A 16,689-nucleotide genomic window follows, 5' to 3' on the forward strand; every position below is an offset into this window, starting at 1 on the left:
AAAAATTAGATACGTGGATAAAGATTTTTCTATTTCCCTGTGTAATTAAGCAAACAAATGTGTTCGTCCTCCAAATTTTTATTCATTTCATGTACATTTTTGGATCCCATTAACATGTAAACATTTCCAGAGATTTTACAACAGATGCTTTCTTTTAGGTATATATATTTCTTCTATATATATGAATATTTTTATTATTTGATTCTTTATTCACACGTGCTCTTTTAGAATGAACGAAATGAATAAGTTAGGTAATGGAATAATCCGGATTTTTGTGTTTCAAACCCAAAATTGTCTTGATTATTAAAATAACATATTTCAACATTTATGCAACATCCATCACAGTGGAATTAAATTTTTCCTTGACCGATTGGCATATAAAGTTTAGCTAGAAGTTTCGTGGTGTGGTCTAGTAAAATTTTAAATAGAGAAGATAGTGTATAAATGCAAAAAGGATTGAAAGATTGATAGAAATACCACAATGTTATCTTGAAAAAGAAACACTATGGTAAGGCTATGAAATTATCGAAATAATTTTTGAATTCCAATACAATATCATGTGTACCAAAGATATCAACCTCTCTACATGAAAGGACTTTATTGCTTTGGAGTATGTTTAAAAATTTATTTCTTTATTCGTACAAATTTCCAGTGATGATAATATCGCCAAGATATCAACGATTTTGTAAATATCGCGATATTTTCAGTGAGCCGAAATATTGTTGAGAAAATATCGCGATATTTCCTTTCCTGAAAATATCGCAATATTTCCTCTCCCAAAAATATTGCAATATTTCCAAGAAATATATGATATCTCGGAAAAATATCACGTGATGATAGGAGATATTACTAGGCAGGCAGGGCCATGACTAGAAAAGGGAAATTTCTCTTTTTTTTCCTCATTTTGGTTTTTGAGTGTTCGAGAAGGAAGGGGAAGATTATTGTGGTGGTTTTCAAGGAGGTATAGAGGTTAAAAAAACCATTATCACCACCAACTAAGAATTTTTTGTGGACCAAAGATTGAAGAACAATGAGACAAACTTCATTTATTCCATTAACAACTATGTCCTTAAAAACCCATAAGTTAAATGGTTTTTTCATACATTTAGGGTTATGCTTGATTGCCTCTTTGCCTACCAACATTTTGCTTCATTTATTTTTGCATTTGCTATGATTTTCATGCGGATGCGCGAATGCAAGGGTTTTCTCCATATTTGGACAACAAACTCCATTTCTTTTTTTAACATCCTTATACACCCTATTATTGCCATTTTTTGTGTATGGGTGTTTAAACTTTAATCGTTAATTGCCAATTTTTTTTTTTTGGTGCCATAGGTTTGAATTAGCTCACTACAAGTATGCCAAAAACCTTGACCCATTTTGGGATTATGTGGAGCGTGATGGTGGGACAAATCAGGTATATCTACCATGCAAATTGTGTGGTACCAGGATGACAAGAGGGTTACGTGATTGAAATACCATCTGGCTAGACTCCCTCAACATGATTTTGGTCTTTGTACAATTTCTAGTGCGGAGCTTATACAAAAATCTCTTGAAGAAATTGATGAAAAATACAGAAAGGAGGAGGAAAAAATAAACAAGGTTAAACATGCAGGTAGATCTTTTGGGATATATTCTTCTGATTTTGAGGCTGGGGGAAGTGGGAACATCTCCATAGTGTCACCTGCTACTACTAGTGCTAATGTTACTCAGAGTGGGAGGTCGTCATTCTTTGTTCCACAAACAAGACATGGAGCACAACCTTCCATAAAATCAATTATTAAAAAAGGGAGATCAACTTACCTCTCAGCATCACCAAAACAAATCCATTATGGAAGCCAATGTGTGATGTTATTGTTGTTGGGGGTCCAAGGTACAAAAGTGCTACATATGAGGAGTTGTGGGGACCAATCCTTCAAGTAGAAAAGCAGGACATCAACTCTATATTGGTGGAGTTGAAATAGACATGGGGTGTTTGGATGCAGAATGATGTCTAATAGTTGGATAGATAGGAAAGGTGGGACCCTTATAAATTTCATAGTACATTGTCCTAAAGGTACCATTGATCCAGGTGGATATTGGTGGCCACCTGCCAAGTCCACCTGGACCCCCACCATTGTCTTTCTCAGCATTTTCAGTTTCCTTAATTGTAGCACAACTTACTATTTTTAGCAGTTTTTCGGGTCTTGAACTTCCGGAGCCGTTTTGAGGCCCTAAACGACGTTTTTTGGGGAATCTGGGGGCAACACGAGTCCATGGAATGGACTAATGTTGCCCGTTCCAACAATGATAGTGCTCGGATAGATCTTTCTAATGAGCTATTGTACGCGTCAAATGGAGATCATATGCCAAAGTTACGACCCCGGGAAGTTGATGTACCAACTTACCCCCAAACGGGGCCCACAGTTTGGCGTTTCATCTCCTAGGGTTAGGTTTTGGAATGTTAAGGGTTTTTCCATTGTTTCTCAACAATAAATAGGCCTTCGAGCCTCATTGTAACACAGTTCAGAGGCATGTAGCCATCACATCTCTTCTCAGAGATAAGCTACCATCGCCCTAGCTAGTTTATTTCCATTTCTGTTTGTAAGCATATTTCAGTATTTTCCATTAATGAAATGAAGTATTATTTCCGCTGCATCTTTGTGTATATGGTTATCTCTGTAATTTGTTGCGTTCCTATTTAAATCTGGATCAACCATGTCTATTAAATCAGTGGATGCATCAACACATATAAAAGATGCAACAATGACATGTGAGTTGCTAGATGGGTTAATCTAAGAGATTGGTGTGCAAAATGTGGTGCAAGTCATAATAGATAATGCAGCTAATTATGTGTCTGCCACCAAGATTCTTATGGAGAGGCATTGCAGATTTTTTTGGAATATGTGTGCATCACATTGTATCAATTTGTTGCTTGAGGATATGGGGAAAATCTCCTTCATCAAGGAGATGATTGATATGCCTAGGAGTGTACCCAAATTTATATATAACCATGCTTTTTTTCTTAGCCTCGTGAGGAGATTCACTAGAAACAAGGAGTTGCGATGTCTTGCAATCACACATTTTTCCACCAACTTTAGTATTCTCCAGTATTTGCTTCGATGTCAATTTGAGTTGAAGAAAATATTTGTTTATGATGAGTGGCATGATTATAGATACAACAGGAGACAAGACGGGAGAGCCATTGTAAAAATGGTGTACACTAACACATTTTGGTAGGGAGTAGAAGAAGTGTGATCAGTTAGTGAACCTATATTAAAGGCTATAATATTGGCAGGTGGGGACAAGGCTGCAATGGCTCATTTGTATGAGGTCATGGATAGGTCCAAGGACGCCATTCATTCTTATTATGTAGACAAGGGTTCTGCTCATCTTGATATACATATGATGTAATGGGATGTGATTGATGGTCGGTGGACAAGGATGCTTCATTGACCCATTCATGAAGTAATACTCTTCCTCAACCCCACATGTTCATACAAATGTGCCTTTGATTTTGAAGGAGAGGTGATGGAAGGGCTCCATTCCTATATTTAGAGGATGGCACCTATTCCTGACCTTTGTAGCAAACTCAATCACGAGATATAGTTTTATCGGGATTGTGTTGGCCTATTTGGCTTTGATGATGCTATTAGGGAAAGGACCCTCTTCATGCCACATAAGTGAAAAGTCATCACTCATTAGAAATTTCAATTTAGAATTTACTTATTGATAATTCTAGATTTTTAAAATTCAATTATGTAACTTTTATTTGAAAGTTTAATTTTGTTTTAAGCTTTTTAATTTTTAATTTCTTTATTTTTTTGTAGATATTTGGTGGCAAAGCTATGGTGCAAGGGCACCAAATTTGCAGAAATTGGCCATAAGAATCCTGAGTCAAACATGTATCTCCTTAGGATGTCAGTGCAATTGGAGTGTATTTGAGAAAATACACTCAAAAAAATGCAACAAGTATAACTTTGGGCTTCAACCTTTAGTTGAAAAATTACATTTATTAAATTTTTAATTTTTAATTAATGACCCTTAAGTGTCAAGAGTCAAGAGTCAAGACTTATTAGTTTTTTTCACACTCTTATAGGTTGGAGTTCTCATGCCTCAATGATTTAGTGTATGTGCATTACAATATCTGACTTTGAGTGAAGTAAATAGAAGCACCAATGGATCCAGATGCCATTTCCTTAGACAATGTTGATGTATTGTATCATTGGAGGGTGGAGTCTAAGCTTCCCATCTTGGAGGATTCACCTTCATGGTTAGAGCCAGAGGATCCATTAGAACAAGGGCAGCAAGAGGAGGAGGACTTGGGGGAGAAGAAACACGACGAGGAGGAGCACGGGGAAGAGGAGGAGGAGGAGGAGACTATGGGAGCATCGGTATCAACACCATCTTCTATATATATATCTATATATATATATATATATATATATATATATATATATATATATATATATATATATATCTTAGGAGATCACAACTCCATACCTAGCACTCATTATTTGACATTAGGTGAAGCGTCAGGACCTTCTACTGCTAGGGGCAGGCCTGGCAAACAACCCATCACGTTTTCTCATAAAAGGGGGAGAGGGCAGTGATTTCAGATCGATATCTTCTAGTTTTATTTGTTTTGATACATATAACTCATGATGATGAGATACTTTTATATATGTGATGTTATTTTGTATTGATTCTCCACATTTGATTCCTTGATCGGAAAATTATCAGTGATCAATAGGGTTTTGTATTGTCTTTGATGTAGCATTTTTATTTTACATCATGTATATATCAATGCTTTCTTCATATTTATGTGCCAATGTATTTATTACATGTTGTTATTGCTTTATATGTTTAAAAACCTGAAGAAGAAAAAAAAGATGAATATATTATGCATTTTTTATGCTTGTCGATATTTGCTGATATTTTCGTTGATATTGTCGATAAGATGTTTTCTAGACCCTCACTAATATTTTACCAACAAGTGGAGGAACCATAGATCACAAAAATTGCTAATCCGTTTGGAATTAATGTTAAACCCCTTGCATAATGGTTCAAATACTTGGGTTTCTTCGTGAAATCTTGCAAATACAGGAGATGGGACATGAACTGGATCTTGGATAAATTTGAAAGAAAAATATCCCAGTGGGAAAAAAACTGGCTCTCCTTGGGTGGGAGAATGATCATGACGAAGGCAGTTCTTTAAGGAATATCTATCTACTGGATGCATTTATTGTTTCTCCCCATGGCTATCATTCACATAACCAACTCATTCATAGCTGACTTCATTTGTTTTGGCATTAGAGACAAGAAGAAATTCCCCTTGTCCTCATTGGAAAATATTTGTAAACCACGTGAATATGGTGGATGCGGCATCAAGGATACATATGTCTTCAATTGTGCTCTACTCACAATAAGCCTATGGAGAGCATTGGTTGGTAGAGGCATTTGGAAAAACATAATCTGCAAAAATATTCGAATAACGTACTCCCAGAGGTTTGGGTCAAAGCTGGTGCCCCTGTGAAGAGTTTACCCTCTTATATTTGGTGCAACATGATGAAAGTCCGCCCTTGGCTCTGCAGAAACCTCATATAGGCAGTTGGAAAGGAAGGAAAATTTGGATTGGTTTAGACAACATGGTCGGTATGGATGGAAGCCATTTCCTCTCGTTTCCCATCATCCAACATTTTCATGGTAGAAATATTACAACTCTCTCTCACATTGGGGTTATTCATAATGATTTTTTCCCCTCTACTTATTGGTTTCAAGCAATAAAGTTGGATTTACTATAAGAGTTTCATCTCAAATGAAATTACTTCAGCTCTAACCATATACAAGCGGGCATTGTTCTTGTTGATAAAGAGGACCAAATCACTTGGGGCAATATAACTCAAAGAGGGGATATTTCAACCAAGGAAGTTTACTATTATATCTCTGACATGCTTATTATTGATCCTTGCTCCATTTGGCTGGCCCAGATATGGAAATGGGAGGTACCAATGAAGCTGAAATGTTTCACCTAGTTAGTTGCTCACAACCATATTCTAACATGGGACAATCTTACCAAAAGAGGTTTCTTGGGCCCTAGACTTTGCCCTCTTTGTAGATCTTCATAGGAGAATGTTGTACATCTTTTCCTGGTGTCCTTGGGCCCTTGGTGTTTAGGAGGAGATCACTTATTTGCTCAATATTAATCAAATTGTATACAAAACCTCCATCCTTTCTTATTTACAATTTTTGGTCCTCACACAACAGATTATACAGGTCCATACATCTGTACTTCTTTTGGGCAATTTGGTGAAGTCATAATGCTTTCATCTTTGACAATGTTGTTTCGAATCTGAGGAAAACTTTCCTCATAACTGTCGAGTATTTCTTGGAGATTGGACCTCTCTCTCCTAGCAAAAAAAAGAGTGACAAGACCTTCAAAGATATGAGACATAGTTTTCCACGGGGTTTATCTGATGGTGCCTTTGAGGGGGATGTTTGTGGATGTGGAGTTGTTATCTCCCTATCTCTTTCACATCATTATCATGTCTACTGGTCTGTAGATTCCAACTCTAACTCACGAGCTAAGGTGTTTGCCCTCTGGGGACTCCTAAGATGTGTTTTATGGCTAGAGGTGGATGAGATAATCATCTTTGGGGATCCCAAAGTGACTATCGATTGGGAACAACATGGTTGATCTCTTGATATTCGATCATTGAGCCACTGGTTGGAGCAAATCTCCACCTTAGCAGATCAACTCTCCAAGTGTGGGTCCTCGGTTCATCCTGGGTATATACATTTTGATTATCTTATGCATGGATTTGTGTCTAGTTCTGGACACTTCATTTTTTCTTGATGCTCTGTCATCCCCTTTTTTGTTGTTGTATGGGGCCTCTTTCTCGTCCATTTTTCTTTGTTGTCATATGCATCCATATTTTTGTATCAATGTGGTTCTTATTTGTTGAGTGGGTTTTCCCTAGTTCTATCTCATGTACATGCTTAATTAGTTGGTCTGTCTAGTGACTATTGCAGGGTCTGTATCTTACATGAATGTGACAACTTCATTTTTTAATGAAAAGACTATTTTTTTTCTCTGTGAAAAAGCAATATCTAAAATACTATATAGCATTTAATGTTACTATACCAAATGTGTATAACATTAAAAATTGCACAACACTGCCTTTATCTTTGTAACATGTAGGATCATTATATCATTACAAAATACAAAATAATCATTATATCATTACAAAATAAAAAATAAAGTCGTATTCAACTGTTAGAAGTTTTGGAAGTTTTATGGCATATTTTTCTCTCATGATATGTAAGAATTTGTTGGAACTATGAGTTTCATCTAAGAACTTTATCTGAGTGTTCTAAGAACTTTTCAAAATGTGTTTAAAAATATATTTAAAAATAAGAAATTCCAGCTAAAAATTCCAAAACATCTAATTATTAAAAAATACCCAAAATAAATATATCCTTCTCATAAAAAGATATTTCTCGAAAAAAAAAACTAACTTCAAATTATATATATTTCAACCCCCATATATATATATATATGAATTAAGTTAGATATTAATGTATAAAATCTTTGGATTGTCCAGGTTACATAATTTTAACTATTAAGAATATTTAAAATAATTTACATTCCTCACTTTAGCCACAAAATAAATCATACAAGAAATTTAATGCTAATTCTGACATCTCATTTGTTGAATTCTCATACAAGAAATTTAATGCTAATTCTGACATCTCATTTGTTGAATTCTTTTGAGTTCCTAGGTAGAGCTGAAGAATAGTTCTCGCAAGGACTTTAATAAGATTTTTTTGCTTTATCAGCGTTCCAAAGGAGTAGAATAAATTTAAGTTTCTTGTTCAAACTAGAGAATATTTGCTGAGAGAATTATAATGGATATTTCCTCATCTTCAGCGCTGCACTTGGTCCTGACGACCCTGGTCGGGGTTTCCGTGCTTTTGACCTCGGGATATTATGTTCAGTGTTTGATGAACAAGATTCATATAAACTGTGCTTCAATATCTCCAACGGATATCTAAGAGCAGTTTCACAATCAAAATATAATTTGGTTTAATTTTTTATTAGTAAGCTGTCATATAACTTTGGTTATGGAATTGAAACTTCAATATACTTATTAGGTTTTTTGCATTTTAACTTTGGTTATGTAATTGAAACTTCAATATACGTATTAGGTTTGTCCATTTTAACTTTCAACACTTAAATGTTGTGTGTCATCCAAAATTTGCTTATTGTCTTACCTTAAAAAATTTAAAATACTATATGTTTACTTTGGTCAGATACGATAATTCTCTTGAAGAGTTTTCTGAATGTAAAATCAATGAAATGAATGCAATCCGAAAAGAAAAACTTCATTAGGGGGAAGGGGATCAGAGATTCATGGTGGACAATTATTCTGGGTAATTATTCTTCTGTAATGATTAAGTTCGTATATCTATGGAAGTACAAAGTAAGAGATACAAATAAATAGCATAATACAGCCCAGTGTTGGAAAGGTAGAGGACACAAAACACAAATATATACCAATCATACGAGCTGTGGCTTTTCTATTCATCTCACAAAACTTAATACTTAATTTTTACAATGAATATGGTGAAGGGTATTTAAACTTTTTCCACTAACTGCTGACCTAAAATATCTTAACATGCACACACTTAATTCAATTAACTCACACTTTAAATATAAATTGCACTTAACACTTCATCCATCACTGGACTTAATGCTTAATTAAGTGACTCTCTAATTTTAACCAACTCCTCATGGAGTAAGTACAATTTCTAACCTCAAAAATTACAGTTTTATTTATTTATGGTTACAAAAGATGAAAGAATGAAGGCAAAGAAAAACGAAGAAATTCATCAAAGACAGCTGTGCAACGAAGCAACTCTTCTAAGTAATCATTCCCAATGTCCCGCAACCCGACAACGACAACGACAGAGTCTAAGGCACCTAAGGGCGAAGCGGATATTTCAGGATATTGTTGATTTAGTACATTGTAATAACTCAGAGTGTAAGGCACCTAAGGTCAAAGCGGATATTTCAGGATATTGTTGATTTAGTACATTGTAATAACTTCCTGTCCCATGATTACCGCAAACAGCTGGTTGCAGCTCATCATGTATTGGATGATCAGTCCATGGTGCAATGAAATGAGTCCATACATCTTCCAAAAGGCGTTCTCTGACACCGCCACACAATGATGATGTTGATTAGAGCCGTCTGTGCCATGAGGAAAAGTTGTTTCCAATGCCATGGCTTGTAACTATTACAGATTGAAATGTTTTAAAGGCTAAAGGAAGTTAGAGTAGAATTAGATGATTTGGTTTATCAACAATGCCTGAAAAAACAGGAATGCAAACAATTTACAACCAATTGAAAGGGTTAATGACAGTTCTCAGGGAAGCAAACAATTTGCTAAATCAAACACCACTGGGCAGAATATGGAGAAGATTTTCCAATTTGAAAGAGAAAACCACGTTCGAATCTGTAAACTAGGCTTCAAAAAATGATGGCATTCATCAGCAGTTAGGAGGCCTTGGAAATGACTCCAGAAAGGGCTATACATGTACAAATGATATTAGTCTCCATTACGAGAGTTTTTATTTATTGGAGAACATAATGTTATATTTTCAATTTAGTTGTGTTATTTTCATATTGATACGATAAAGCTAATTAATTAACGGATTGAGATTACACATTTTATTTATTTTTATTAAATAATGTTGTATTCTCTTTTAAAAAAGGAGATAATATTGGAATGCTGAATTCGAATGTACATATATTTTGAAATTATAAACCATTTAACAACACTAAGGACCTCTCCTTGTACTCTTTAAAATGATCGCAATTTAACAACGCTATCACCTCTCTTTGCATTTTTGAAGCCATAGTTAGTATATATATATTAAAATTGCATCTACAGAATTAGAGTCCATTGAACGAACGAAGGAAAGTCTGTGTTACACGTCATCACGATGACATAGATCTAGGCCGATGAATAAATTACAACTAAAACAATTCATATCATATTAAATTGGAGGAACTACAAATTTGCCTCCACTTAGTTAGATTTTCGATTGAACCGAGGAGGGCGACTCTATGTTACACGTCATCACGAAACCGGAGAATTCCGGATGAATAACCAGGGAGACTGAGTTACACGTCATCGCGAAACGGGACAATTTCGGATAATTGAAGGGGGGGAAAGGTAACCCCAACCCACTGGTTGGGCATCAGTGTTAGCGCTATGGTGCAAGTAGGCCATACCTTTATGAGTAATGCGTCACCATGACGAAAGCGATCTAGGTGGTGCACGGAGGCCATACAACTATGGCTGATGCTCCACTATGACTGTCGAGGTGGTGGAATTGGGGCATCAGTGTCCATAAAATCCTTAGGAGACAAGGCCTTGTGAAGACAGTAGAGAAATCCTTCCGTCTTGAATCTCAGGTGGGACCTGAGAAATCCTCAGCGCTCAGGGTGATATGATTAAAAGCAGACTTCTATTGCTTCCTTCCACATCGCACGACCCCATTGGTCATGGTGGGGACATCAGTGGCGATAAAGTCCCTGTGGGGCCTCACGTTTTGCTCACCTGTGGAGACGAGGTCTCTTTCAAGCCCAGGTGGTACTGAGAATTCCTTAGTCGTCATGGTGACGGTGAACATGGTGTTACACGCAGGGTATCTTCCTGTTTGAGTACCGTACTTTCCCCCATGATCCCCGCCATGGCGATTGAGTAATCGTTAAGCTAGGGGATTGACCTTTCCTTCCCCTTTATGAATCCGAAATTGCCCTTTTCCTCCGCCACCACCACCTTTTCTGCTTCAATATCGATTGCAATGGCGGCAATACATCGCCTGCTTTGCTGCTCTAATGGCAATGGTGGGAGAGAGGCGAATAGATATAACAGATACGACGTATTTCTGAGCTTCCGAGGACTCGACGTGAGGAAAGGGTTTGTGGATCATCTCTACCACGCCCTCACCGGCGCAGGTTTCCACGTATTCCTTGACACCCACCATCTCCAGAGGGGAGAGGATATCTCTGCAGGCTTACAACACGCAATCGAGGTAAGTCGCATTCTGATCCCCATATTCTCCATCAATTACGCACAATCTGCATGGTGCCTCAGAGAAGTTTCTCTTATAGAGAAGGGGAGGAAAAAGGGATCGGCCATTGTCGTCCCTCTGTTTTACAATGTGACTCCTTCTCAAGTTCGGCACCCGGATCAATCCCATGACAGCCCATTTGCTGAAGCATTCGAAGAGCATGAGAGGAGTGGGAAATACAGCGCACAAGAAATTGATGAATGGAAGGCTGCTCTCTCTAAAATCTCTCGTCTCGCTGGGTGGTCGCTCCAAGAAAACACAAATGGGTGGGTGACTCTGTTCTTATTTATATGCTTATGTTTCTGCTTAAACCCACTATTAAACCTTTAGTATTTTCAAACTCTCTGCAGATACGAGGCAGCGCTGGTGAAGCGAGTGGTTGAAGACGTGGGTAAACTTTGTAAGAGACGAACCGCTCGCCTTTGATTAACCAGTACTGCTCCACAACGGCGTCCAGTGAAAGAAGATCGTCTTCCAAATAAATCTCCACGGGGTTTTGGAGACCTTTTAAGCTTGTTTGTTTTGTGTGTGTAAAACAGACCTGCATCATGAATGCTTGTTTATCAGGGCTATGCTCTAGTCATTTAGAGAAACAAGGCACAGACAAGAGTGTAAGATGCTTGCAGAACTTCAAAACTTCTGTCGTTTACTAAATGTCTGCATTAAATGTGTAATCGATGGCTCAATTGTTGGGTATTTTTGCAATGGGAAAATACCAAAACCAAACAAACAAGCACCACAGACACCACAGAGGCAATGCTCTGTTTCCTTTTGCCACAGGATCTTTTTGCACACGGAAGTTTTTTTTAAGAAAAATTTCTCAGAACAGAGTATTACACAGCCATAAAAACATTTCTATTGATTACAATATAAAGGTTTTTATATTGATTACAATATAAAGCCTGATACAAACTTCATCCTCTTCGCTGAGAGGGATTCACCAAAAAAAACAACATTCATCCAACAAACTATTTACTCTGTCTCCTCCTGAGAATTTACACTGCTGGGTTTACTGCTGTAAAACCCTTTTTACATTTACTGTGTAAAACTATTTTTACACATACTGCTGTAAAAATATTTTACACATACTACTGTAAAACAAACTTTTACATATGTAGCTACCAAAAAAACGTTATGAGGTTCTGCACATTACAACATCTCACAAAATGTTTTCAAATACAATACCAAAGACTTGGCTTCATCTTACGCTGCATTTCTCGTTTTAAAAAAAATCAACATTGATTTCTTTATACCCTCCTTGCTTCACACTACGCACTGCTGTGCATAAACTTCTATTTCATTTTGCTGCGCCCCGAGCTCTCACACTACATACATCCTTTTCGCTTCAGCCACACACCTTTTGTTTCTTTGTTGCAACAAAAATTACAGAGCGCGTTTTTCACTGCTCCTTCGTTCCATTTACAATGGTCAACTCCATAAAAAAAATTACACACGGCCCCTGTTCTTTTTCTACACACTGCTGTGTGTTTCATTGCAGATTCAATGAACAAAAACCCACGAGCATATATTTCATGGCTCGTAATATAAAAAAATATAACACACATCGTGCGCAGCCACCATGCCCATAAAACTATATCACGTAATCTTTACACTACAACATATATAAAACATATATAAAAAATATATAATAATATATGCCCATAACCATATTAAACGTCTCCACCAAAAACTACGAACAACCACCAACTCCATTAAATTCTCTTCTACGGCGGTCAACGGGAGAAAGTCTTTCACTCCACGCAAAATTTAAATTGACGCAGGCCCGTGCACCTTCAGGAAAACAACGGCTGACAACACGCAATCAGATCGGACGGCTGGAGTGGATATCGGGAGGCCTCACTATGCTGAACATTAGCACCCGAGAAAATTACGTTTGCTTACGTATGGGGAGAGCCACGCGTCTGCCCCATATTCCATCGGGTTCAAAAATACGGAAACCACTCTCTGCAGGAAGGCGGTCCGAGAAATCTCAAGCTGGTTTGTGGTTTTGCTGCGCGGTTTGGGCGTTGGTACGGCTGCTCCACGGGTCAACTCAGCCCGCTGTTGAAATTACGATTTCAACACTCCCCTTTAATTTCAACTGTTGGGCATTCGGTCATACCCAGACACTTCCTCTCGTAGAGGGATTCACCAACTGCTGTTACAATGACATCTTCCTCACATAGAGGGATTCACCAACTGCTTCTGATGCAGTTCCACACACAACAAAGTTGTCTTCCTCTTAATAGAGGGATTAACCTGAAACTGTGCTTAAGAGCACCTTCCTCATGACAGAGGGATTCACCATAACAATGTGCTGAAGAGCACCTTCCTCTTGACAGAGGGATTCACCTATGACTATGCTGAAAAGCATCATCCTCTTGATAGAGGGATTTACCATGTGTATGCTAAAAAAAATCTTCCTCTTGACAGAGGGATTTACCATGACACTGTGCTTTACATGCGGTTTCAAAAACAAACAATCATTGCACTGTTCTTTTATGCTGCTGTATATTCACTGCTGTTGCATATATTGTATTTCAATTCAATGAACAACACATTCATTACACATACAATTTACTGCTGTAAAGAAAAAAATTATTTTACCTGTGCTGCTGTCCATAACTTCTTGCTGCTGCATTTTTCATATTCACTGCTGTCCATACCCATAACCATAGACTGTCATCCCTGGGTTTTTATTTGCTGCTGCCTTGCCTCTGCAATTTGCACTGTGGCTGCCTTTTGTTTTATCATACTGCTGTGTGCCCGTACACTAACTCTTTACTCTCCATTACTTGCACATAGAGAGAAATCATCCTCACGCTGTTTGCACTGCATTCTCCACACAACAAAAAAAAAAATTAACATGGGCTGCTGCCTTTTCTTTTTACACCCTTGCTTCACACAATCTTAGTCTTCATTCATTTTTTTTACACAATGCACTGCTGTGCAGTTCCTTTCATTTTTCTGCTACCACACATTATCATTCACCCATGTGCATTAAAAATCTGTTGTCCCTGTTTTTCTTTATGCATTTCTTTGCATGCTGCATTGCATATGAAGAAAAACATTACATTTTTTTTACTGCTGTGTATTGTACTCACTCTGCTGTGAGTGTGTTCTCTCACATTACATAGAAGGAAACTACCTTCCATTGCTATGCATTTCAATGCATGTGCTCCATAACAAAAATTTCCAAATTGCTGTTTTATGTTCTGTCTTCCCACTGCTGTGAGGGTCACCATGCTTTGCATACTTTTCTTATTGCGCTACTGCACTTCACATTTGAGCGCTGCCCCTTTTTCTTCTCTTCTTTTATGGCAGATTTAACTTCATATTTTTCCCTTATAAAAGGTTTTCATCAAAGAGTGACTGTTAAGACAGTTCAGCAACAAAAATTACAAGCTCCCCTTTAATGTGTGCTTGTCTTCTTTTGGCAGACTCTTCTCAAAACAAATTTAGATCCACTGGGGAGTTCAAGGGGTTTTCAGATTGCATTTCCTTCCTTCTCCATACTTGTGCAACTTTCTTCTTTTGCATGGGTCTAGCTTGTGTAAGAGCCCATGTCAAGTTACAATCTCGTGCCATATGCCCAATGTTATGACACTTGAAACATTCAATATTGTTCATGAATAAGAATTCATGATTTCTTCTTGCAAAATTATTTCTTGGAGATTGTCGGGGACCACAACATCTATCTCCATGAAATGCTCTACAGTCTTTTGCCATATGACCAAAGTTTGAACAAGCATAACAATAACCATAAAATGAACTTTGGTACCTGTGAGATGGAGGTTTCCTTGATGTACTTCTGAAGCCTTGCTGCCTTGAGATTCTTTGTTGATAACCATTGCCTCTTACCTCTTTGACATCAGCTACATTTCTTCTTGGAGCTGGTTTTCTGCTTGGAGCAGGATTTCTTCTATTGCAGCCTTCATTTTTCTCCTTGCCTTTGCTGGAACTAGGAGCTTCACAACTTCTTTCTGGCTTCTTCACATCTCCTTTGCTTAAAGCATCTTCATCCTTGTTTGAGGGTTCACCTACATACCCAAGTCCTGATTTATCAGATGGAGATCTGTGATAGCTGAGCATGTCATCCAAAGCTTGAGAGCTCTTCATGATCTTGTTCATCCCTTCAACCTTCTTCCTGAGGAGGACAATCTCTTCTTCCAACTTTTCACATACATTATTTTTCTTTGCTAGTTGTCCCTCAGTTTCTTCCTTGCTACGAGTAGCTTCAGCTGCTACTATTTTGAAGGAGATAATATCTGTCTTCATTTTGGAGATTTCTTCATCTTTTGCTTGACTGCTCTTCATTTTCTTTTCAGCTCCTTGTGCCTGCTTCCTGGCTTCTTGTAGTTCGGACTTAAGGGAGGAGACCTCTGCCATGTACTGTCCAATCTCTTCCACAAGCTTATTCACTCTCTTGTGTCTTTGTTCAAGTTGACTTGACAAGGCATCTTCCTGTTTCTTTGCACTATTCAGCTGATTAGTCATGGATATGACTTCTTCATGATGTTTCTTCTTACATTGGTCAAGCTCCTTTTTAAGCTTGGTAAGCTCTTCATCCCTTTCTCTTACTTGAAGCTTGATGAGGTCAAGCTTTTCATTCTCAGCTTCTATGATGGGTTCTTCTTGACTCATTGTCATGGTCAGTGCTCCCTTTGCATGAAGGTCATGCAGTCTGTCCCATATATCCTTTGCTGATGTATATTTTCCTAGATTCCTCTTCACAGAATCAGGCAGTCCATCCAAGATAGTCTTTGCTGCTTGTGCATCATACTCCATGGATTCTTTATCCATCTTGCTAACATCAATCACTGATTCCCAGATTTCACTCCCTTGAAACTGTAAGAAAGCCCTCATTTTTATTTCCCATACATCAAAGTTTCCATCAAACTTTGGAACCTCAAATACAATGCTTTCAAATAGATTGCCTTCTAGTTTAGTAGAGGAGGGAGACACATTTTTAGCAGGCTTGGAGGCTTTCTTCTTTGACCTTGCCATTCTTATCTAGGCTTTAAATACTTGACTGTGTTTTCTTTTAAATCACTGACTGTTCCTTCAACAGTAACACAAAGGAAAGCTTTGAGAAATACCTTAACTCTTTTGGCTGAGTCTTCACACTGCTGGAGAGGTTTGACTGCTGCAACAACACCTTCCTTCAGCTTCTTTGAGCCTTCAAAGAGCCTGGACCAGCTCTGATACCACTGTTGGGTATTTTTGCAATGGGAAAATACCAAAACCAAACAAACAAACACCACAGACACCACAGAGGCAATGCTCTGTTTCCTTTTGCCACAGGATCTTTTTGCACAGGGAAGCTTTTTTTAAAAAAAATTTCTCAGAACAGAGTATTACACAGCCATAAAAACATTTCTATTGATTACAATATAAAGCCTGATACAAACTTCATCCTCTTTACTGAGAGGGATTCACCAGAAAAAACAACATTCATCTAACAAACTATTTACTCTGTCTCCTCCTGAGAATTTACACTGCTGGGTTTACTGCTGTAAAACCCCTTTTTACATTTACTGTGTAAAACTATTTTTACACATACTG

General features: G+C 37.6%; 1 protein-coding gene across 1 annotated transcript; it reads left to right on the top strand.

Annotated features, from left to right (window-relative positions):
• Nucleotides 1-10,854: 10,854 nt before the first annotated feature.
• LOC149139154 (toll/interleukin-1 receptor-like protein) lies at nt 10,855-11,550 on the top strand. Its single transcript, XM_089450613.1, has 2 exons — nt 10,855-11,390; nt 11,475-11,550. The coding sequence occupies exons 1-2, from the start codon at nt 10,855-10,857 to the stop codon at nt 11,548-11,550; spliced, it is 612 nt and encodes a 203-aa protein (XP_089306739.1).
• The last annotated feature ends 5,139 nt before the right edge of the window (nt 11,551-16,689 follow it).

This window comes from Pinus tabuliformis, chromosome X (genome assembly GCF_031772625.1).
Source record: "Pinus tabuliformis cultivar Carrire ecotype Pingquan chromosome X, CPIR1, whole genome shotgun sequence".
Taxonomy (NCBI): domain Eukaryota; kingdom Viridiplantae; phylum Streptophyta; class Pinopsida; order Pinales; family Pinaceae; genus Pinus; species Pinus tabuliformis.

Excerpts from the sequence above, each read along its gene's own strand:
- LOC149139154 (XM_089450613.1), top strand. The coding sequence starts at position 10,855 with ATGGCGGCAATACATCGCCTGCTTTGCTGCTCTAATGGCAATGGTGGG. Across the intron at positions 11,391-11,474 it reads CTCCAAGAAAACACAAATGG|ATACGAGGCAGCGCTGGTGA; the intron begins GTGGGTGACTCT and ends AACTCTCTGCAG.